General features: G+C 33.2%; 1 protein-coding gene across 1 annotated transcript; it reads left to right on the top strand.

The window, feature by feature from the left end:
* The first annotated feature begins 1,816 nt into the window (after nt 1-1,816).
* On the top strand, nt 1,817-23,658 carry LOC131852598 (protein Wnt-1). Its single transcript, XM_059203283.1, has 4 exons — nt 1,817-1,963; nt 11,781-12,043; nt 19,587-19,885; nt 20,767-23,658. Exons 1-4 carry the CDS (start codon nt 1,869-1,871, stop codon nt 21,292-21,294), a joined length of 1,185 nt encoding a protein of 394 aa, XP_059059266.1. The 5' UTR covers nt 1,817-1,868; the 3' UTR covers nt 21,295-23,658.
* Nucleotides 23,659-24,482: the final 824 nt, after the last annotated feature.

Raw genomic sequence — 24,482 nt, 5'->3', positions numbered from 1 at the left:
GATGGTCGCAGGTTCGATTCCTCGCATGGTACAAACATTTGTATTCATTAGTATGACTTGTTTGTGTCGGTCTGGATTCTATGTATACCAATACTTACATATATATATTACAAAAAATATGTATTTAAATATTTGTAGCAGTTGTTTAGTACTCATAACAGAACTCTGATCTATTCTAGATGGCGCAGTCTGAATTATCCAGATTTGAATATTATTATATTAAGGCGCAACAAGTGTACCCATAACTACGTAAATCTTTTCAATTAAAATTAGGTTTTTATACTATTGTATAATTTAAAATAATATTATCTACTTTATAATGTAGGTATATTAGATGGGCATGTGAAACAATTTTAGTAAGTATTTTTAAATGTAATAATTTAGAGTATTGTGATTGGTGTAGAAATAGCAAATATTTAAATATAACTACAACAGTATGATTGAAAAATTTTCAGCCGTAACAAAGTAGTGTCATAGTAACCTTAAACATAGGAGATAAGTAATACCTACCTACTTATAAATGTGGCGCTTCAGAAATGCATTAAACCAGTTAATTTTGACCATACCATTAAAAATAATTTTAATTACTTCAATTTCAGCACAAGTTAATTGCCGTTAATACTATATTTTTTACATTATTTCATTATTTTTTATAGTCCTTTTAGATATAAATTACAGATTGCTAGTTTTATTCCTAATGGTATTAAAAAATCTATATTAAATTTGAAATACAATTGAACACCAACCAATTGTCGACCAGTCTCGGTGGCGCGTTGCGGCGAAGACATCCGAACGTCCGGACACGTGCTCTCGCGCACATTGCGCCGGCGCAGGCCAGCTTCGCCGTGATTGGACGCCACCGCCCCTCCCACCGCGGCGGCTCGCGCGCGATCTGCTGACTCATACCTCCGTACCAGGAATCAAATTTCATCTACTCCCGATTTGCTGCTCCATCCTTTTCTTTTATCATATGGAGCGAGATGGATAGCGAGATTTATCTATGAGAGAATTTTTAATTCAGGATGAAGGGTCTGTTGTAAAAATTGGAACAGTTTTTTACTATAATTAGTCTGGAATGTTACTATGTGAGACTACAGAATAAATATTTAATACCATAATCTTTAATGACTGTATAAGTTAGTGGCTTATATTTATTATTTTAATACTGTACCGAATACGCAGGTAGTAATTTATAAAAATGAAATTATGTACTGTCTTACATAATTGTTTATATATTTAATGGGTACCTACCAACGAAGGTGTGTAGATATATGATATATTAATACATTATTCTATATTGAATAAAAACAGAATTGAAAATAGTTAATTGTTATAAAAAGCCGCAGATATGTCTAGTGCAGAACTGAGAGCAAAAACTCGTCACCAATCCTGTCCAAGTTATTCATCTTAGATCATCTGAAGCTATGCTTATAAAATCGCATCTTGAGATAACTAGTCTGCAACTAAATAAGTATGTAAGAAATTGCATTCATTGTTGCAGCAAAAACTAGATCACTGTCGGCCATGTTCCCTTAATAAGTACTTAAGAAGATTAAATTGAATAATGATCCTATTGTATACCTCGATACTAATTTTGTCACACAAACAAAACAATTGCTTACCGAACAAGATCGTCATTACAATATTATTCAACGATAGCCGAATTGCATAACGTCAACCTAATGACCTAAACACGACAAAGATTACTCGAAAAAAACACAGAAGTGCGAGACCAATCGGGCGGTATGACAGGTACGGCCTCCCACCATACGACTCCGCCTCGAGAGTGAAGCCGGTCCGCCGGCAGACGTAACCGTGCTGCGACCGACCGCGCTCATGTAAAAGTACGCGGAACCGCCCATTGCAGAATGAAGTGTCCGTGGTTGTTTGTGTTCACTGTTTTGTGTATGAGGTGCGAAGCCGCCGGCAACAAGCCGCGGAGAGGACGCGGCAGCATGTGGTGGTAAGTACTACCCATTACTGCTTTAACGGACTACAAGACTAGCAGGTCTACTCTGGAGTTCAATCACAATATCAATTTTAATCCAATATACAAATCGGTAACCATGTGCCTATATCACTTAATTTTTACACCGATCACTAAATATGTAATTAATACGTTGCTAATCTATGTTCAAGAGTATAAAAAAGTGCGAATCGGTATTGAAAGTCATTGGATCGGATTTTGTTTCTAGATTAGACGTTGGAATGTTTGAGATTTTGAGTTAGTATAGCAAGAAAGTGAATTTTTGAAATTCTAACAAAAATACATTTTATGAAACTTTATAGTGGAATTTATTTTTTAAATGGAAAATTCGTGTGCATTTTATATACAGTTATAGTTAATAGATAAGCTTACTATGCTAGGTGTAATATTGATTCTCAATTCTACATACTAATTAACAGCGAGCGTTTTATTACGAGTATGCACCCGCCTGTAATACATAACTAGGTAGTAGCAGATGGTTAACTAATTACTCCATGCACTTATAACACGTTACTGGTGACAGTTCTGTTGACATTTTAACATTATTCACTGCAAAACAACAGTTCAGAGAGACAACAAAAGTAATGCTAAGTAATCCCTATTTCATAATAATCTTTACTAAGAATGATTATTGCGAAAGTGTGTCTATCATATATTTAATACTGAACAGCTGAAAGGATCCTAATGAAATTTTACTCAATATAATAACAATATTCAATCTAATGGAAAATAGGAAAAGTCATCTGTTACAGTTAGTAATGTACTTTAGGCAAAATTTAATGATTGGTTGAATTCAGTAAACCGTCGTGCCTTTCTTATAAACTATCTTGTGATAACAAAAATAACTTAATTCACACATCTAGTCCCAAGCTAAGCAGAGTTTGTTTTATAGGTACCTACTAGGCAACTGACACAAATACTTATTTTTTTTAAAATAGATTTATACATAATATAAGTATACAAATAAAATAAACAAACATCAATAAAAAAATCTTATGAATAAAAAAACAAATGTTTGTACTGTGCGTGAAATCAAACCCGTCACCATCGGAAGCAAGACGGTATGCTAAACCGCTATACCACCGAGGCCGTAAATAAAAATATCAGTTAAACAATCTCTCGTATTAAATATTTAAATATTATTAAAAGTTACACACTTCCGCGTGTCTGTGCTTATCTTAAGTTCATACATAGTGCACGCTATGTAGCCAGATGTTCTTACCTTCATAAACAGTTGTAATTAGCGACTCATTAATAAAGGCGTAAACACACTCGCGGGGGATCGATAATGATGAATAAATACCTTTTACGTTGTACACAATAAATGAATTGTGTGAAACGTGTAGTAAAAGGACAATTAATGCGCGTGCGCAATTTAGTTTGTTGTTTTAATACATACGAGTATATACCGTCACAATTGTTATTATGATGCATTTTTTTAATGGATGGTAATGGTACGGCCTATGCTAACGGTTTACTTTGTCAGGTCATCAGAGGAATATCATAAAATGAACATGAGGTCAGGTTAGTTAGCCAGACGTGAGAAATTCTCAAGGAATTTATAACGACGATTTCGAGGAGGAATCGTGAAGGTCAACCTGATATGGTGATATGGCCCATTGCTAGCAATGGGGACATTACTAACAATCCCCTTCCTGCCAGTAAGAAACTAATTATTAATTGTTAACCTCATGGAGAAATTCAACACTTGACATGACCAAATTTCCTTGGGCATTAAAATCCAACGTGGCAGTGGCGAACCTACTGCTTTATTTCGATTTGAGTAGGTTTTGTTATCCATGTTTCCTTTACCGGAGAGTCAGTGAAAACTATAAATAGACAGTCAGTCAGATTCAGTCAGTTCTAATGTCAGTCAGATTTCAACTCACGACCTTGTGGGGTAAGTCATATAATGAACCATTACAACGCTCTCATTTTAGTTTAGCGTCATCCTTATTAAAGTTTGGTGCAAGTAAAATGCAAGCTATGTGGAAATACTTTTTAAATACTACTTTCGATTCAATTTAAAAGTACTCGATATCATAATATCACTACCCCTAAATAATAATCTGTACCTACAAATTTTAGACAGACTATTCTTCCAATTCTTTTATAATTAACAATAATAATAGAAATTACTGATGACTAAAATTATCGGTTATTTTAGTTTGAAGTTACGTATAATATTTATTGGACTTAGCGCAATATCCTAGAATAAACTACGCCCGTCACCCGTCGCGTCTCGCGATGACTGACATCTGTGTATTTGTCCACACTATCATGTGCTCCTGGAATGTTACTTCTAATCCTCCCGGGTAGACTATTATATCTATTAGACCTACATTACAATTAATAGAATTATCATAATAAAAAGTGATATAAGAAAATTGTATTTTAACATAGTGGCCTTCATAAAGATATTAAGTGCAGGATGGAAAATATAAGGTTGGTGACAAATTGAAAACATATATGTATATATGCCATTTCGTCTCAAGGTAAGCAGAGCTTGTATTATAAGTACTATACAACTGACATAAATACTTATTTTTTTTTGTATATACAAACTGTCATACTTATAAATACAAATGTTTGTACGGTGCGAGAAATCGAACTCGCGACTATCGGAAGTAAAGTGGTGTCCTGAACTGCTAGACCACCAAGGAAGTTAATCTTAATAAATAATTAACATAGTACCTATGTTCTTCATTATTTAAAAGTCATCGATTACATGCAAAAGGTTCTTTCCTCTTTTGAAATACCTACTACGAAGATATTAAAGATAATTTAGAATTGACTATTTGTAATAATTGTTGTAAGTTAATACAATTCTAATTATTTAAATATTATATCTATGAGCAAGTGTATAAAACTTTTTTGGCGCTTAATATAAATTTGACCACCCTTGACGCCGTGATCAGCAGTTGTACTGAAGTCTAACGTCCTTACATCATCATTCTTTACTTCTATTATAATTGCAACAATTACAAACAATTGTATTTGCTGGTACCCATTTATATTAATTGTTAATTTACTTAAGTATTTATTACTGAATATAAATTCATATTATTTCAATTAAATATTGATTTGCTTTTAGAAAGCAGCCATGTAAAAAATATAGCTCATCATACAAAAAGATTTTTGTTTACTGTAATTTATAAGAAAAACATTAAGGCAACGATTTAGTTAAAGAAGAAAAATTACATATCTAATACAAAAAACCTATTCAGGTAGGTAATATAGGTACCTAATTTACTAGTGTCATTAATATAACTAATTCTTTACTAGCCAATTTGTCTACTGGTACCTATCTAATACCTATATTCATCTAGGTATTTAAGCTATAATATATTTTACAAAAATAATATTCAAATATCAAATATAGCTACCTATAGGTATATATAGTAAGTACATATAGGTACTTATATTAATAAAAATTTATAATTTACAATCTATAATCTAACAGATGGTTAAACAGGACAAAACTCTCACGATTAAAATGCTATCATCCTCATAAATACGGATTTAATTATGCATTTATCAAACATAACACTAATAATATTAAATTGATAATGTGCAAAGAAAAACTATAATTCGCTATCTTAAACTTTATTTTATGGGCTCATAAAAATACTTTTCGCTTGTCCATTCAAGCCACTGATTTATATGTAACTTTCACTCAATATTTATAACCAATAAATTAACAATCACTCTTTAACTACTCGATTAGCGAATGTACAAGTAATAAAACAGCCAAAGAAATATTCGATTTTCAAATTGGAATTTATTGAATGATTTCATTAAATGAATTCAATATAATATTTTCGAATGATAAATTTATGTTATTAGTTAATATAATTAATTTGAAAATGTTTTCAATTTAATTATTTATAATAAGACTGGTCTCAGTTCAATTTATTAAATGAATATAATTATTGCGCGGTATACAGCAGCCAAGTGGACGCCGACGGCTCGTCAATTACGTTACTTGATTCACTTGGAAATGTCTATATAATTCTATAACTATGTAAAATAGTCGTATAGATTATTGTTATATCTTTAATTATATAACTCTACTTATTTACGTATGTGCCAAATGTAATGCTATTGTAAAGATTCTTATAGGTATTATTTATATTTTGGTATTGTTATGCTATTACGACTACCTACTACATTTTGTATATATGTAGGTACCTTTATAATAGTATCTAGTACTATTTCATAGGTAGTACCGCTACCTAATTATAAAAGGACAGCCTCTTGCAGCATTTCTAAAAAAATTACTACTCAAATTTCATACCAGAACATCTGGTATGAACTTTAACTAGTATTTTTTTATGATATTAGTATATCATAAAAATATATTCAATTTATGAATACTGCAATATATACGGAACGAATATATTTGATATTGTCTCTTGTAAATGAAGATAATATTTAAAATGTTTTATAGACCAAGCCGCAAATAACAGTTTGTATTGAATAAACATGATTGGGTAAAATACTTAAAATCATCATGACAACTCATTATGGTTCTACTGATGGTCATTTATGTCTTATTTATTATTTCATAAGAGAAGTATTCAGATCAGGAGGTCTTTCTATATCACGCTGAGCAGGCGGCATTCTCCAGGAGTCTTCTTCAATTTCAAGGTTTTCTTCTCTTGCACTGGTGTATTTCTCTATAGATAGGTATCGGCTGTCTCTTCTATTCCCTGTATAGATTTAGCATTAACTAATATGCATTAGTTACTAGCCATTACTCTCCACTTCTTCAGCAGAAATCTGGCACCTATATGCAATTACTTCTGCATGACCTATATGTCACTTGAGAATGTTTAAGACCTACCAATAACATTTTTATAATTTTATCAGTACCTAATAAGCAGTTTTACTATTACATTTAAAATTACTGTCAATTCTAAATATTTGTAACATCATTCTTATATTTTATCTATGCCACTGTCGCTGAGAAGTGTGGCTCGCGTTCATTGCAACGTACAAATACGGTTTCAGTTTGTATATACGTAATTAGTTCAACATGATTACGGCATTTATAATGATTAAATTTATTATCATTTGTACTAATATTAATATGTTCATAATATGAGATTGGCGTAGCATAGATAGCCTATCCCGATTTATGCCGCAAGGTCGTGAGTTAGAATCTTCGACATCATGCGTATATAATCTATAACTTCACTACTTATCTCATCTTTCTAATTGGTACTGGCTGTACGAATAGTTTAGACAGAGATGTTTGTATAAAATCTGCCTGGTAAACTATTCATTTTATTTATCAGGGTATCAACCGCCTAATGTTAAGAAATAACTATCTCCTATATATATTAATAACACGAAGAATCACGAAGATCACGTTATCATGTGACACCCGTGATACCACTCGCATTTAGTTTTTCCAGAGGATTAAGATGTTATCCTGCAATGTCAGTGCATAATCTGACCCTACAGTCGATATACAGCTTACAAAGCAAGCTAGCTGCTTGTCGGCTAAAATAGGGTAGACAGAGGAGGTAGATGACTTTAAAAAAAACTTTGAGTTTTACTCATATACCTATGTCTTACTAATATTGTAAACGCGAAAGTTTGTGAGTATGGATAGAAGCATGTTACTCTTTCACGCAAAAACTACTGAACAGATTTTGATGAAACTTTACAGTCCTATAGCTTATACATAAGAATAACATATAGGCTATAAATATCACGCGGGTGAAACTACAGGCACAGCTAGTACTATATTAAACACCCGGAACTTTATCCGATATAAAGTAAAGATACGTGATTCATGACTGCAAATAAAATCGTCTACATTAAAAAAGAATATCGCCACACCTTACTTAATTCGTATGCGTACCGCGTAGTCCATATTACATTACGCTCAGAATCGCGTGCCGGCGTCACGATAACTCTGATAACACTAACCAATTTAATAAGACACATCGTCTCCATACAGAGTTATACCTGTTAACTACAATACCACTGAGACGGAAGACGCATTGGGTTTCTTTATACTGGTTAAACAACTTTGTGAGACGTCAACAAATTAAATAATAAAGGGCTTATTTGTATGCGGGATGCGTTTCTCGAATAAAGCAGTCCGTTTAAGAGCAAGTGTCGCCTCTCAAATTATTGCGAAGCTAAAATATTCGCATGTACGAATATGTAAGTAAAACTCAAAGCATACTTTAAAATCTTAGACCAACAAAATTGACAAGATGGATCACTACATACAGTAGTGAAGATTTAAATACACACTCACTTACCCTTACGTACAAATCATCAAGATGGAGCATTACCCTGATTACATGAATATCTAAAATCCTGCTCTAAAGATATATACACTTACTAACCCACATATACATTTATACCTACAACATTAATAAATTTGACAAGCTATTGCAAAATTAAAAAAAATATATATTTTACCAGAATATCACCGAGATTGGTTATTTTTTCGAATTTTATTTTATTTTAATGCAATAGTCAACATTTTGGTTATTGAAGTCCATTTTAAACTATCTTGCGGTTAAATTAAACATAAAAATTATATACGTGAATATTCCAAATTTAAATTAGCATTATAAGTAGTTTATGTTTATAATACCATGTACAGTCGCAACAAGAGCTTCTATTTTAGCGTTAAGTTACCGGAACAACAAGGTACAAGGTCCTGATTTATCTTTTTAGTTTAGTACCATACGTCACAGACAAAAAGGATGTCCTAGTTAGACTAATTTATAATTTTTACTATATTTTATTCGATTAAAGTTACTTATTTATGTACTATAAATAAAAAAAAAACGCACCCAAAAGTCAAAGATGACGTTTAATTGCCACAAAGAGACACAAAGCGCACCAAAGACAATATTTGTTATTTTGACACATTCACACAGACTTTATCTCTGTGCAAACATTACGTTTGCCCGTGAAAGCCATTCAGGGATTTTTTCCCGTGGTATTTGGTTTCCTACCAACAACGTGACAAGTGCGAAGGACTTTTTATAAGAACGGGCAAGTATGGACATGCGTAGTTTTTGTTTATATGCGGCCGTGGGTGTAAATATGACAGGTTTTTTAATTTATTGCACCCACGGACGGATTAAGTTCGTTTAAATGATCGTCACGAGTGCATACCTGTGTATGCATTTCAAGGGTTATAAATTAAAAATAATAATTATGGCCAGTATGAATATTGATTTTATTTTAAAATACATTTATTCTGTTTTTTTTGTATTAAATGTAACGATCTTCATAATATATTTATATTTTTTTTTAGGTTGAAATGGCTGAACAATAAATGTTCTATGAAGATTATATTTTTTTGCAAAATGTATGACATTATATAAATTATTATTGTTAATATTATAATAATCTTCATTATATAAGGTAATAATAATTAGTATGAAGATTTATTATAAAGATTGTTTTGCATGTTGAATAGATTGAATGTCAGGACTACCATCGAGTACATGTCCATAAATCTTTATTACTAGATTAAATAAATAATTTAATTTTTTTTAGTTGTATGTCTCCTATTTATGAAGATAAGTTGTATCTAATATAGAGAGGTGACCCGAGATGCATTATCTTTACTATGTTTACATACAAGAAATCTCGAAAACTACTCTTATGAGTAATAAATTCATACGAAAATTAGTAGTTTGATGGTGATTTTGTTTATCAGATTTTCATATTCTATATAAAAAGTTTTTTTTTTATATTAAAATACGAAAATGAAAGTTTCGACTTACGATTTTGAAAGTATGGAATTGCGTATATTGGTCTGGGTGGTACCTATAGCGATTTAGCACACCGCTTTGCTTCCGATAGTCGCAGGTTCGATTGTGCGCAATCATTTGTGCAGTGCAAACATTTGTATTTATGAGTATGATTGTTTTATCGGTCTGGGAATTTTCTATGTATATTGTGTATGTATTTAAAAAAATATATCTAAGTATTTGTATCATTTGTCTAGTACCCATAACCACAGATAATATAATATTACATCCATAACACAAGCTCTACGTACCATGGGTACGATGGCACTGTGTTAATTGTCCAGGAAAAAAAAATACTACAATGTAATCTATATTACTACTAGATATAGTGGCGCCCTCAACAAGCATATTAGAATTAATTTATTACATGCAACTAAATATATTACACAAATTTTATTTTATTCCATTGATCGTTGTTATAATGACCACACAAGATTATTACATATATTATAATACACAAACTCTATTAAAATAGACTGTATTATTTTAGCCATAAAACTATGACTAATATGTTTATAATTAAGAATAGAATTAATTAATATTATGTCAGAATATAAAGTTCAGTTTTGACATTGTATTACAATTAAAAAAAAATATTTACGTATTAATTTACAAAATAAAACGCGACTTATCTTTATTGCCATAAAATATTTTAAATAATATGTTCAATACGTAGACAAATCATGGATACGAATAATATTTTATTAGGAAGAGGGGTTTGTTAATAACCGAGACCCAATGTTGTTGGACCCAATGTCCATTGCTAGTACTATATTTATTTTATTTACTTAGGATCATAAACAAGTTTACAATTAGAAAACTTAGAACTATTTTCAATAATACTACTCCTACTGAGGTAGACTTTGTACAAAGTACTATATATAGTATATAACTATGCAGTACCGCCAAAAATAGTCAGTATTATTTTAGGGAACCTAAGTACAAATTTTACGAGTACTACTATCAGAATAATCTAAATAAACATTATTATTATCGAATATTCCGTGGCACAAGGATTAATCTTTCTCTGTTGGCTGGTGACTTTATAGCCGCACGCTCGTTTGCCAGCTATTCTAAAAAAAAGTTTGTACCTGTATAATTTTTAACATTATCTGCAAAATATTGATTAAATCTGTTATAAAGTTTATTTAGTTAATATTTACATATGAAACCGACTGTATCAACTGTTGTAATGAATAATCTGATCAATATAACTACTTCTTCATGGTGATGCACACGTTAAAACATTGTCTATGCGTCTCTATTTCAATTCTCTAAGGAAATGAGAATTTCCGACGAACACGTTCATATTTGCGTAGCACTCGACTACAAAGAAAGGCAAATAGAAAAGTAATACGTTTTCCAGGGCGCATAGCGCGCGAGACACGGTGCGCGCGAGTGCGTCCAGTTTTTTTGTGTTACCCTGCCGAGACGTGGTGGTTCGGTGCCCGGCTGGGGCGCAGTCAACACACCGTGATCTCGATCGCTCTCCACTCTTGTTTACTCACTCAGCCCTCAAGGATTAATGCGCGACGCAAATATTTGTCTAAACGTCTGCAGATTGACAGTTCGAACGTAAATTGTTTGTTGTCTTTACCTTTTCAAATGAGCATTTCATTTGGAGTTGAACCCATTGCCTTAAGTGGCGTTCTTGTCGTGTTTACTTTTTTCAAGTTTCGAGAAGGCTCACGCATTGTCTTTAGCGATGTGCGATGTCGAAATTCATTCATATCATGCGTATTTTATATACGATGTGGTTTTTATCGAGTTTTGAAGTATATTCACCAATGTATTCCCAGATTCAGTAGCATTGGCAACTGCTGACGTTGTGATAAGGGCTACACTATAAGTGTATAGGGTAGAAATATAAACTGACATAAAAACTTTTCAGATAACTTGAGGTTGTCAACCACTAGAGCTCGTATTCCAGTGGTTTACAAGCTCGAACGAGAGCATCGTCGCTCTCATGCGATAGTAAAATTAGTATTTCTTTGCAGGGGTATTGCAAAAGCCGGTGAACCAAATAACTTGTCACCTATATCACCTGGGGTCCTATATATGGATCCAGCAGTACACGCAACGTTAAGACGAAAGCAGAGAAGACTAGCCAGAGAGAACCCTGGAGTATTGGCAGCTGTAGCCAAAGGTGCCAGTATGGCAGTTGCTGAGTGCCAACACCAATTCAAGTACAGAAGGTGGAACTGCTCCACAAGAAATTTCCTGAGAGGGAAGAATTTATTTGGCAAAATTGTCGACAGAGGTAAGTCGATTATCAGATTTTGTAATGATGACTAAACACTTGACAAGGGTTCGGCTAATACTCATATCACGCGCTCGAACGAGAAACGGCAATAATAAAAAAGAAAAGAGAAGTAATCATAAAAATAACTTTATAAGCGATTATAGTATTTACCTAAACCTCGTTAATCTATAGTTAAAAGTAATAAAAAAAACATAACAAAGCAGATGATAAAGTGGTAACAATTGAGTACTTATTTTTCAAAATTCATAAAAAGTAAACTAGCAACTTACAAAGAGGTAAGGCGTGATATTTAAAATGCTTTGTGAAATCACAGCTCTAAAATATGTACAGTTTAGCCCTGCAAAAAGCAATGAATACAAAAAAGGCTTATATTTTTTTACTCCTAATTCCGGCTACAAAGAGTAGCTACAAATTAAGTGATATCTTTAGTTGGCAACCCTTTTAAAAGATTTTATCTGTATTCAACAAGAGGGTAGCGAGTCGGGGGCATATTATAAAGGGCTCATCAAGATAAAACATCCCGGATCAATTACATGAGACCGAATGACGTTTGAGTTCCCGTTTCTCTCTTTTTTATTTTTATTTTGAATGTGTTCCATTTCGGATTTCTCTTTTTAAATGCTTTATTATTTTGTTATAATTAAGAGAATTTACTTTGTTTATTATTGGTATTATTTATTTGTTACTTTTTATTGTTTAAATAAAATAAAAAATTAAGCATGATCTATATTATATGATTAAATATATTGACTTAATAATAAATACCATTTGAATAATTAAAATGCATGTGTCTATTTTACAAACTAGTCATAATCACGCCAGCGTGAATAGATACATTTTGTTGATCTGAATGGATGTAGATTGCTATCAATAGATACAAATCAGCTAATAGATCTCCATTTGCTTTACGATATCGCTTCACAACTCTATTTAAAAATATCTAACATAAATATCGGTAGGTGTTTTAAGTATATACATTGATTTAAAGCTAAACAATGTTTATAACTCTCATTCTTTAACAGAATACTTAAAAAACTATAATGTTTTCTGTTCGCATCTAAAATCGTATTGCGTAGGTTTAATAAAATTACAATGTTATATATTACTTTTACAAAAACGAAGTAATACCTTTTAATATTTAGAAGTAAGGTTCAGAATACTTTGACCTTGGATTGGTTGACGACAAAGTGTTATTTGTAGTTTGAATCAGGGCTGTCCTATCTCCGGTGTCCGATTACGATTCATTGTACGCGATACGGCTTATTATGAGTTTGCGAACATCTGGTCTTTAAACATTATTCGCTTTAATAGCACAAAAAGCAGTTGTGATTCACAAATTGTTTTTTAGTCTGCTTTTTTTTAGCGTGGATAAATAATTTGTGTAATCGAAATACCAAATGTTTTGTAACAGTTTTTATCGATGTGAAATATTAATAAACTAAAAAACTTACAACAAAAAGATTTCAATGGATCGAAGTTCACCGCGCTTGCATTAGGGGGTTATCTCGAAAATTAAGAGCGCTCGCCTCCGCGTATCTCCGTCTAATTCGATCTTATTCCGAATTCGCCTCGATAGCGATATCGAGACGATGCGTTACGACGGACTGTGCACCGGTTATTGACCCACGTTTCTAACGTTAATGAATTGTGCAAGCGCCTTCATGTTTCTATTAGTTCGGATGCATTTCGAACACTTTGAAGTCAAGATAAGAATGAAATGAAGAATGAACGAATGAATAATGAATGAATGCAAAATAAATCTGGATCAGAATAATTTGGTGATTTATGTGCAGAATTACTATTTTTTGCAACTAACTTGTATGTTCTTACATACAGCACTACATTCTCCAGGTATGAGTATTAAGTACTAAGATTCTGGATTAAATGTTTATAGTCTTATAAATGGTAGAAGTAAGAAATAAATAAGAATATACTTACAGACAAACAATGTTATCAGAAACATAGCTGTTTCTAAAAAATTTGGCAAATAATAGACATTATTAAGCAGCAATAAATTCGGATAATTGACAATAAAAAAAAAACTTAGATGAGGTCAACTGAATCACAAAATACGATTTTTAATTAGTGCAAATGTGTTGCGATATGCCATTAAGAATTAAATATTCATAGAATAGTAAATTGGTAACAAATTGCAATTAGATTTATATGTTTACACAACATTAATATTATGTTATGATAAAGAAAAAGATCCAACCCGGGGTCGACACTGCCTTGAGGCGAATCCAACCAGAATAAAATGCGTGAATGAGCAGGTAAATCAAAAGAATTATTAAAATAAGGCTCGAATCCAATTTATTTATGTGTCCAAAATAAAGTTTATAAATGGAACAAAACCAATTAAACTAAAAAAAAACAAACTTTATGACCGTTACCACTGGCCGTTAATTCAATCATTTATCATCTAGACTAAATCCTACCAAACAATGTCACACAACGTAATATTTATACCATCATAAATTCATTTACCCATAACAAAAATAATACTAACAGGTATAAAATAGAACAGAATGAACTATAAAAGCTAAGTACCATTTTTCTAAATTAAAAGCCAGATACAGTATGAGAAGCCACGGGACCACCATCGTAATAATTTTACTCGATAAAAAAAGCAAAAAGGAGATTACAAAATTTATGTTATATGCGTGTGCATTTAGAGCATATTACTTTATTAAGGGCAGGCAGGGCGGGCGAATCACGCGGCTGACTCCATATTACAGGCCAGACGCAAATATGCACGATAAACATTTTAATACATTGTAATTACGTTCATTTGAGTAACGCATAAAAACGTACAACCGACCGCGGCGGGGGACCGTCGTATCTTGCTACTCATTAAAGAAAAAAAACGGCAAACTTAACTGAAATCTATATAGAAATGGTCATCAAATATCTGTATAGATTTGTTTCGAGACATAATTAAATTCTGTGCGTACAAAGCCCTCCTGGATGGGACACGAATAATTACTAATTTACACGTTGACACTCCATTGACGCGTCGGACACGACAACTTCAGTTCATTGTGGTGTAAACCTCAAGGATCGTATTAACACAAATGATGACAACGGCACAATAGTTTGGCCTTTATTCGACGTGCCATTGTCGCCCCGAGAATAGAAAACTGTATGGTTCGGAATCCCGCGGCGAGCCCCCTGCGGCGTAGTTTAGCGACGCGACTCTTCTCAAAATGAGTCCACGGAAGCCAGATTTACACCTAACATACCTCCTAATAGCAGGTAATTTGGTCAATAAAGTCCCTTTATTTTTTTACATATTTCCTGTTTTGGTGTCTCTGTTAGCCCCCGAGATTCCATCGTCGTGGGTGGATAAAACATATAAAACGATCGACACCGAAAATAAAACGGATATAAAATGACCTCGACGAAATATTTAATGCATAATTAGATAAGCGTTTTGGGTTTTGTGGCGTTTGAATTGTTTTCGAGATAATACACGTTTTGTGAAACTGAAATGGGACGATTAAATTTCGATGTAGTTGCGGTGACGGGCGAAGTGTTTGTTGCTCCTTTTTATCGAACGATGCAGCCTCTTGTGATTTTCGAATTTATTGTTTACGAACAACTCACTTAAAAATAAATTATTTTCGGTGTTTTTTTCTCGAGTTTGAAAACAAATGTCCATTGTGTGAATGGGTACTGTGAATCGACGTGGTGGATAGTAGCGAGTGGTAGCTGCGAGCTCTTTGTGCCACTCACAATGAGTGATATACGACCGACGTAATTTCGAATTGTCGCAGAGAAGCTTCGGAACGCGGACTCAATGTGAAATTATCGCCCATACACGGCATAACGAAAATGAATTATTGCTCTTTATTGCCCCATCTCACGTCGTCAATATCGGTACTTTAGCATTGAAGTAAAAATCACCTCCGCAGTTCTATTTCTGTTTCAATAGCCGCAGAAATTGTAATCTCATTAAATTCACGAACGAATTTTAAATGTATGGGTATAGAATAGAATGAATCCAAATATATAGAAGTGATTCATCTTTTGATACATTAATATGTTCTTGTAAAAGTCTGTTTAGATACGTTACAAATAATGGCGTCAATGACTTCATCATTTATCGATAAAGCTGCCCGATAGACCGATTTCTAAACCGGACAAACATCTTATTATAAAACGAGTGATTTATGGCTGTTTTGAGTAATTACGTCTCATCAAATTTGAATAATATAAAGTCGTCATAAATAAGGCACAAGAGACGCGAGACACGATGCGCGAAACCCTCATAAGTCAATCCTTCAAATTAATCTTGTGGTAACACCTCGTCGTGATGGCTTAATGCGGACAGGAACATATTTAATTAGTGCATTAATTTTGAATTATTTAATGGTTTACTCTGTGAGGCCAGGTGTTCGTCAAATGTCAACAGTGATTAAGTTTTATTTTACTGAGCGGATGAGTGGACACGAGGTAGGATTTACGAGTTTTTGACTTTTATAAATTTTCAACGCCTCGCCTTAACTGCCAATCCGTTGGGATGGAATTATCGCTCGCTGCTCGCGTTGTAAACCGACTTCGGGGCCATTTATTATCTGCACAGATAATCCACGGACAGCACTTTATTATCAGTTATAATAATAATTTACTTTTATAGATCCACATTATTTTTGTTTGTTCTTATTTGATAGGTCAAAATTACATCAATAAAATAATAATATACATAATTTATTTCAGTATTTTGAATAGATGAATTAATAACTTTTCTGTTGTACATGGTCGACGTCAGATTAACATTCTAGGTGTCTAATTAGGATAATAAAGAGAACATCTATTATGTTTAATACCATAACTAATACACCCTATCGAATGAAGACTTCTTACATCTGTCATAATTTTTCTACGTCGCGATTTATTCGCATAACGCGACAATCGGATTGTAGGTCGTGAGCGCACCTGGTATAAATTATTCAATTATTTATAGTAACACAAATATTCGTCTGTTGTTAGTTCCAAATAAATAATCACTACTGTCCGATGTCAAACGAGTTATTGAGGCTTGGCGATGATTCATCTACTAGACGAGCCTTAAAAATTCTCACAGAGCAATTAAAAATTGTTTCCAGTTGTTTATATGTATAATTGGTTAGATAAAATTCCGTTAGATGATGGTTAGATAAAGTAAAAGTAACTAAATAAAAATCTCAGCGGGCATAGAGTTTAGACATCTGTCGCGGGACAGATGTTTAGACATGAGGACCGTGTTAGAGGATGTGCGTTGATCAAAGTATATATGGTTATGGACCACCTGGTCTATGCTTCTAACTGATATACTTCAAATTTTAAGGGTATATTAATAGAAGTATATGATTTACGTATTGCGTTGCAACCAAATATGTTTATATCAGTAGTGAAAATTAACACTAATAATATTATGAATAATACTTAGGTACCTACTATTAAAAATAAATCGATTAATAAATTAATAAATAAATTTATTTACATAAATAATATTTATTGTCTTTTATATTAAAATAAAAATATTTTAGGCAAACAATATATGTAAGATATAAATTGTCTAAATAATTAATTATACCTAAATTTAAATTTATTACATACTTTTAGAGTTCTTTAATAGACAGTCTCAGTTTTTCGCACTTAAATTTCCGCTTAAAAGTAATGAATACTTAACCCTGAATAATGTTCTTAGATTTAACTATTTGATATAGATCATATATTTCGAAATTTGCAATAGTTAGAATGTTATTTTTAATACAACTAACTAGGAACTTCACATTCCGTCAGCTGTAGGTCGTGCACCTATCGAATTAGCCGAAAGCGATTACTTTACGACTGTTATTTACGTGTACCTACTATCTTTAATTGGCTAGCACCTATTCGTTATAGTTATTTAAGAAAACGTTCGAACTCATTACGGAAGATAAATGCACCGCTCGGCGTCCGCTCGCATTCGCCTTGAATTAATTTCGTTCGAACATTGAATGATGGCGAAATTGACATTAAAAATCCCGGTCGAACGTCTCAAGTAATTGCTGAATAAAATACTTTTGTATAACATCCAAAAGCGAAGCACAAAAAGCGAATCCCCGAGCGGTTGCCGCTGTGTGCGCGCCAGTAATTTATATCCGTACACGATGACAACTCAATAAAAAAATGATTTCATTTGCTTATTGAGTCTTTAATAATGCTGGCGCGGGATTCGCTCGGCCTGTTCCACATATTATTATTATAAATAACAACAAATACGCGTTCTTATTATTTTTACATCCATACAAGGGTCCGTTTTTTTCCGATTGCATTTTATTGTAGGCTGCGAGGTGGCCGGAAGCCCACCAAAGGCGCACGCGAGCCGCAATATATTCCTAAGTGAATGGCATCAGCCGCTGAGGTGACATGTGATTACGTGTATATTAGGACGGTATTAATTACGCATTTTATTTTTATTCAGATATTCCCCGATCGCTATCTGAGTCAGCGGTTTTATAGCCCTTGAGGAATTTCATCATAACCTTGACGCCGCACGAGCGAAAGCTTAATGAGATGGGCTTCCACCAACAATAGCTCTGTTATTAATACGTATTATGCCGTAAAATTACAATGTCTACGCATGCGAATTAATAACAAGATAATGTCCATACACGACAATCGGGAGAGTTTATGCACAGTTTTTAATGAGTATACTAAAAGACGTTCATTATTCATCGATGTCCAGTTTTATCCGTTAATAATATCGTCCCACTGCGAGCTCGACTCTCGTAGACAATGAGTTGGTATGGTATTAATCGATAAAAGTACCAGGGCTATTAAATCGATATTAAGAGAGAGAATTCGATGCGCGCCGTACCACTTGTAATGATCAAATTTATAATCTCTCGGGTAGGTAAGAGGCACTTCTTTTATTTTCAATCGTCGAGATATACCCTCTCTCTTTTAATTGTATTTTATGAGTATTTGATTCTAATGCTGGGCCATTAATTATTTATAGTATTCGATACGGGATGAGAGCATCGATTTATGCATTCGTCCGTTCGAGATGAATGAATGCTGTGCAATGATTAGTTTATGCTCAAATATGTATGTTGTTATAAAATCACATACTCCGCGGTGGGTCATATCCTTATAATGACAGTCACAAAATTAATTTAATATCAAGTAGGCATTCAATATATTTTTAATTTTCTAAATTGAAAAATAACTACAAAAGAATTCAAAAAAGTATTTGACAAAACCAATTCAGTAAAACATTGGGGTCCAAGCCCTCGCCATCTGCAATTCGTTGATGAGCTTGAATGTTTTGCGTATCGAAATTTAAATACCTATCAGACTTATTTGAAATGATATGAGGTTTTTTGTCCCCGAACCCAGATAATAAATATTGATTAAAATATGATACCTTTTGTTGAGGCTTTGTATTTATTTTAATGTCACAAATATTAATATAAAAATAACTAATCAAATGTTAATATAAAAATATTTACATTTTATATTTGTTTATAAATATTATTGTAATAAATAATACGTATTTCTTTTGTCGTAGGTTGTCGCGAAACAGCGTTCATCTACGCTATAACCAGCGCTGGTGTGACACACGCTGTCGCTCGTGCGTGTGCTGAAGGATCTATCGAGTCTTGCACGTGCGATTATTCGCATGTCGATCGCGCTCCACACCGCTCCCGCGCAGCTGCCGCAGCTAATGTGCGTGTTTGGAAGTGGGGAGGATGCAGTGACAACATTGGCTTCGGCTTTAGATTCAGCAGAGAATTCGTAGATACTGGAGAAAGAGGAAAGACACTGAGAGAAAAAATGAACTTGCACAACAACGAAGCTGGCAGAGCGGTAAGTTACAATTTATCTCGTCTCACGATTGGTCCCTCCCATACTCATCCATCAATACCAGTTATCCAATCGCCACTTAACAGTAGCACCTTATAAACATCCATTAAACAAAACAGCCATCGAGTCGACAACCATTGTCAACGGTACGTGTTTACATTACCATTACGGTTGACGATCGATCGTCGGGCACTTGACATGTCGCTAAGTGTAATATTAATTATGCGTCAGACGGCTCGGCCCATCGCGCAACGACTACGCAACAGGCACCCATTCGTTGCGCTCGCACATCTCCCTCCCACCGTACACCCACATTTGCATATTCACTGTCCGTTCCTTCCCAAAATCCATCAAAAAGGGACTGCATGCGCCTCGAGCCACCCAGACGCATCATTAAGCCACGCGCTTAATTCCTGTCACGGCGAACGCACTGGGTGTCCATCTGATGAATATTCACAACATTCCATCGATTGTTTAACACATATTTGGACACTAGACTGTATAACATTACCAGATATCTACATGTGAATGAATAAATACCGTCGCACATGTTCTCCGAAGCGCCTGCGCTTGGAGATAGGAAAATATTGACTGTCTCCAATCCTCACGTCATTTATCTATCTTCTAAGAATGATAAATGTCCCTGGAATATGATTTATGATCAGTCCACACGCGGTGACGACCGGCCCACCACTTCACGATTTGTAACAATTTGCTTGATCGTGAGATGCGATCGATGGAGTGCGCTTAAAAGATAATCGATCATTTGTATCAACGCTTATCGAAAGAATTTAAAGATATTTAGACATGACCAGAGACCTCCTAGTTCATAACTTGGAAAAAACTTTGACTATTTAATACTAATTATTTTATTTTGTTCACAGCACGTGCAAACAGAAATGCGGCAGGAATGCAAGTGCCACGGTATGTCCGGATCGTGTACAGTAAAGACTTGCTGGATGAGGCTACCGAGTTTCCGATCTGTGGGTGACGCACTAAAAGACCGTTTCGACGGGGCCTCGCGAGTCATGATGCCTAATACTGACTTGGAAGTGCCGGCACAAAGGAATGATGCCGTACCACATAGAGTACCGCGAAAAGACCGATATAAGTTTAAACTGAGGCCTCACAATCCAGACCACAAATATCCAGGGAATAAGGACCTTGTATATTTAGAGTCTTCGCCTGGGTTTTGTGAAAAGAACCCCAGGCTCGGCATTCCCGGTACGCATGGGCGCGCCTGCAACGATACCAGTATCGGTGTCGACGGGTGCGATCTCATGTGCTGTGGTCGGGGTTACAAGACAGAGACTATGTTTGTAGTGGAACGGTGCAATTGCACTTTCCATTGGTGCTGTGAAGTCAAATGTAAAACGTGCCGTACAGAAAAAGTGGTTCACACGTGTTTATAGGCGTCCATGAGATGCTAATGACTGGTACACTTGTGATCAATAACTCTACATATTTAAGTGTTGAACGGTTGTGATTGTGACTAAGGAGAGAGTGCAGTGGACCTGTTTAAGTACTCGAGAGCAGATAACGGACCTTGTATATAATCACGTCACTTTTTCATCTATCGAAGTCGTCGAAATCGTATTTAATGTTGACTAATGTACATAGTTCTGTTTCACTCTTTATATACGATAATTGATGCGGCGTGAAATTAAAATAAGCTACTCGTTCGAATAATTTATTTGGCTATTAAGTGCGAACATGTGATCTAGTAACGTTATTCTCTTTTTTGTGGACACTGACGTTAGGAAATTAATGATACCAGATTAACGACGATTTATTTATTGCAGTTTGTCATCTACATTATTGAGATTCGGTTTATTGATTTCCTTACGCTCAGCTAGGTAATTAAATTTTAGATATCACTACGCGCGGTAAGCTAAAACCAAGTGGAAATATTATGCGAATGCTTACGATGACTTTGACTGGTATTTCTTAATATCATTTTCAAAGTTTATGTCCAAGTTATGAAGGAATAATCCCTTGTAATGGTTGTAATAATCATATGGATTTTATAAATGCTTTCTATTTTATAGATATCCGCGTCTGGTGCGTCGACGCGTAACTGTTTTGAGATCCAAGAGCAAAATTATCTTGTAATTATAATTTCATATTATAATTAAGCCGGTTAATGGAATTTGTGACTTAACAGCATTTGCATAAAGTATCTTCCTGGGTGTCCGCGATCGGAGGTTGCGCTCAGGCTTATCAGTGAATAAGTAGCGCCATCGTAAAAGTGTCCTACATTACGAGATAAACGCTCCCGAGAATTTTAATTAAATATTAAACGAATTAAATAATCAGTATTATACGTATTATATTTGTATGCGTGTCGAGTCTGATATTTCAAAGATAAAGATGCACGCAAGACCACTTGACACTTGTTAAGTATTATACATTTTATACATATTGCTTGTTCATGTAAATTACTATTATTATAGTTAAATGCATGTTACTATGGTGAATTTTTTAGCCATTTCTGTGCTGTTCTACTGCGAGTAGATAAGTTATTTTTGGGATGATACAAATCAATGGAGTGTACTTTTCATTCACCAAATCCCGACGCCCTACTTACCTTTATAACAATTAATAATATTCCTTGAATTCTGGAACTGATATTGACAATAATTATGAAATAAATCACTTAGTCGATAGAAGCAAATTAAACCTCTATATATGAATAATAAACCATTCAACAATTAATTAAATTTCCAAAATTAACCGCTCAATTATACTAATCAAAATTAACATTTGACTCACTTTAATAGATAATTTCTGTGTGATTCTGTTCTGTACTAATAATATCTGACAGTCCAAATTAGACAGTTTGCCATAAAATATAAAAGCTTTATTAATCGTAAAAGTACACTTATATCAACGTGAATGATATTTCATATGTGATATAAACATAGTTTTTAGCTTATAAGTATCGATAGAAGGCTTAACTTAATGCGCTTGTATGATAGGCCACGGCAGTGAATATAATAACTAATACGTATGTTTTTATATAGAAAAATATTTATTGAAAACTTGTTTTAATTTATTTTATTTTACTTTAAAATATGCTTTTTAAAGTAAAATAATTTGGTAGTTTTAGTAAAGAAATCCGATGTTAAAACACTCGGTGTTTTTTAAAACAGGTATTTGTGTACTTACCTATATCTATTTAAATATCGCTTGTATTATTGGATCTCTGTACATAGACTTACTTATGGTAAAAATATAATACAGTGACAGAGTCTAAGTAATGAGGAACTGATAACGCGTCGGATTATAAAAGACTGAAATATTTTTTTTTAATTTCGTAGTTGTAATATCCATGAGTGGATTCATAGGTACAGCCTTTGTTTGGAGTTTTTATAACGAGAACAATTGTGATAAAAAGTATTTTAATGTTATTTAAAGCCAGTTCATAAGAAGTGTCGGAGAGGTTTGGTGCCATTTTTTTATATTTCTTTTTTTTACATCTGACAGTCCTATTCTGTTTTAACAAAATTATTTCCATGTACCAATCAAATTGTCGATATGAAATTAATTTTACGCATGTAAATATTGTCATTAATTATTAATGTTATAAGTTATTTATGTGAATGTAGCATTTTAATATGTTAATATTAAGTAAACAATACAAATGAAATCAGCTGAACTTATCTGAATCTCAAACTTATTGTTGTGTATAAATTTATGTACCTTTTTGAAATATATTTCGTCCATTGACCGCTTTTGGGGTTGACACATTATTATAGTATTGGTTGTACATTAAGCAGTATCTATTTATAATTAAAATATTGATTAGTTGTTACTAAAAATACAAAAATTGATCAAAAATGTTTATTGGTTTTATTTGCCTCAATTTAATGCTGATTATGGAATACAAAATATTCACATACTAACTATACATTAACATAATGAAAGAATTAATAGAATAATTACTATAAAATAGCTATGTTATGTAACTATTTTATATATATTAATGTAGTATGTGAAATGAATATTTTATTTCCTTTTTTCATAATCCACGACTTCAAAAGATATTCATCAGAGTTCATGGTGTTCTTGTCTACAAACACTCATTTGATAGGAAGTGGACTCCTTAGCTCCTATCAGATGAGCTGATAGGAAAAAATGTTCAACATTAAATTACACAATATCTTAAAAAAACTCCAGAACAGAATTTAAAGACTTTGAAGTCACAAAAAATGTCTAAAAGTTTTGTAAAAACTACAAAAGTATGTTAAGTAAGTCTTAAGAATCACATGCATTCAATAGACCGTGCTTTGTCCGTCTAGCAATTGGTCTGTTTGGTGAAATTATAAATTTCTGAAGTAATAAATGAATTGGGCGCTTTTGAATATCCACACGCAATGTACATTTCGATCAATTTGTAGTCTTTTGAGTCTCAATTAAGTATAATATATTATTTAATTGTATATAAGCTCATGTAATTGTTATGAATAGACGTGAATAACTTTACATTTATGTATAAATTTACTATTGTTAATACATGTATTAAAAAAAAGTTAATTTATGTAATGACTAAGTACGTTAAATAAGATTGAAATCCACTTCCGGGCATTTACCAGACAAA

Source organism: Achroia grisella, unplaced genomic scaffold (genome assembly GCF_030625045.1).
Source record: "Achroia grisella isolate CSIRO2021 unplaced genomic scaffold, CSIRO_AGI_Agris_v1 utg856, whole genome shotgun sequence".
NCBI lineage: Eukaryota > Metazoa > Arthropoda > Insecta > Lepidoptera > Pyralidae > Achroia > Achroia grisella.
Note: the sequence above shows the minus strand (reverse complement) of the source record. Positions and strands in the feature narration are given on the sequence as shown.

Coding starts and splice junctions, on each gene's coding strand:
- LOC131852598 (XM_059203283.1), top strand. CDS start 1,869: ATGAAGTGTCCGTGGTTGTTTGTGTTCACTGTTTTGTGTATGAGGTGC. Junction 1,964..11,780: donor GGACGCGGCAGCATGTGGTG/GTAAGTACTACC, acceptor ATTTCTTTGCAG/GGGTATTGCAAAAGCCGGTG. Junction 19,886..20,766: donor ACAACGAAGCTGGCAGAGCG/GTAAGTTACAAT, acceptor TTTTGTTCACAG/CACGTGCAAACAGAAATGCG.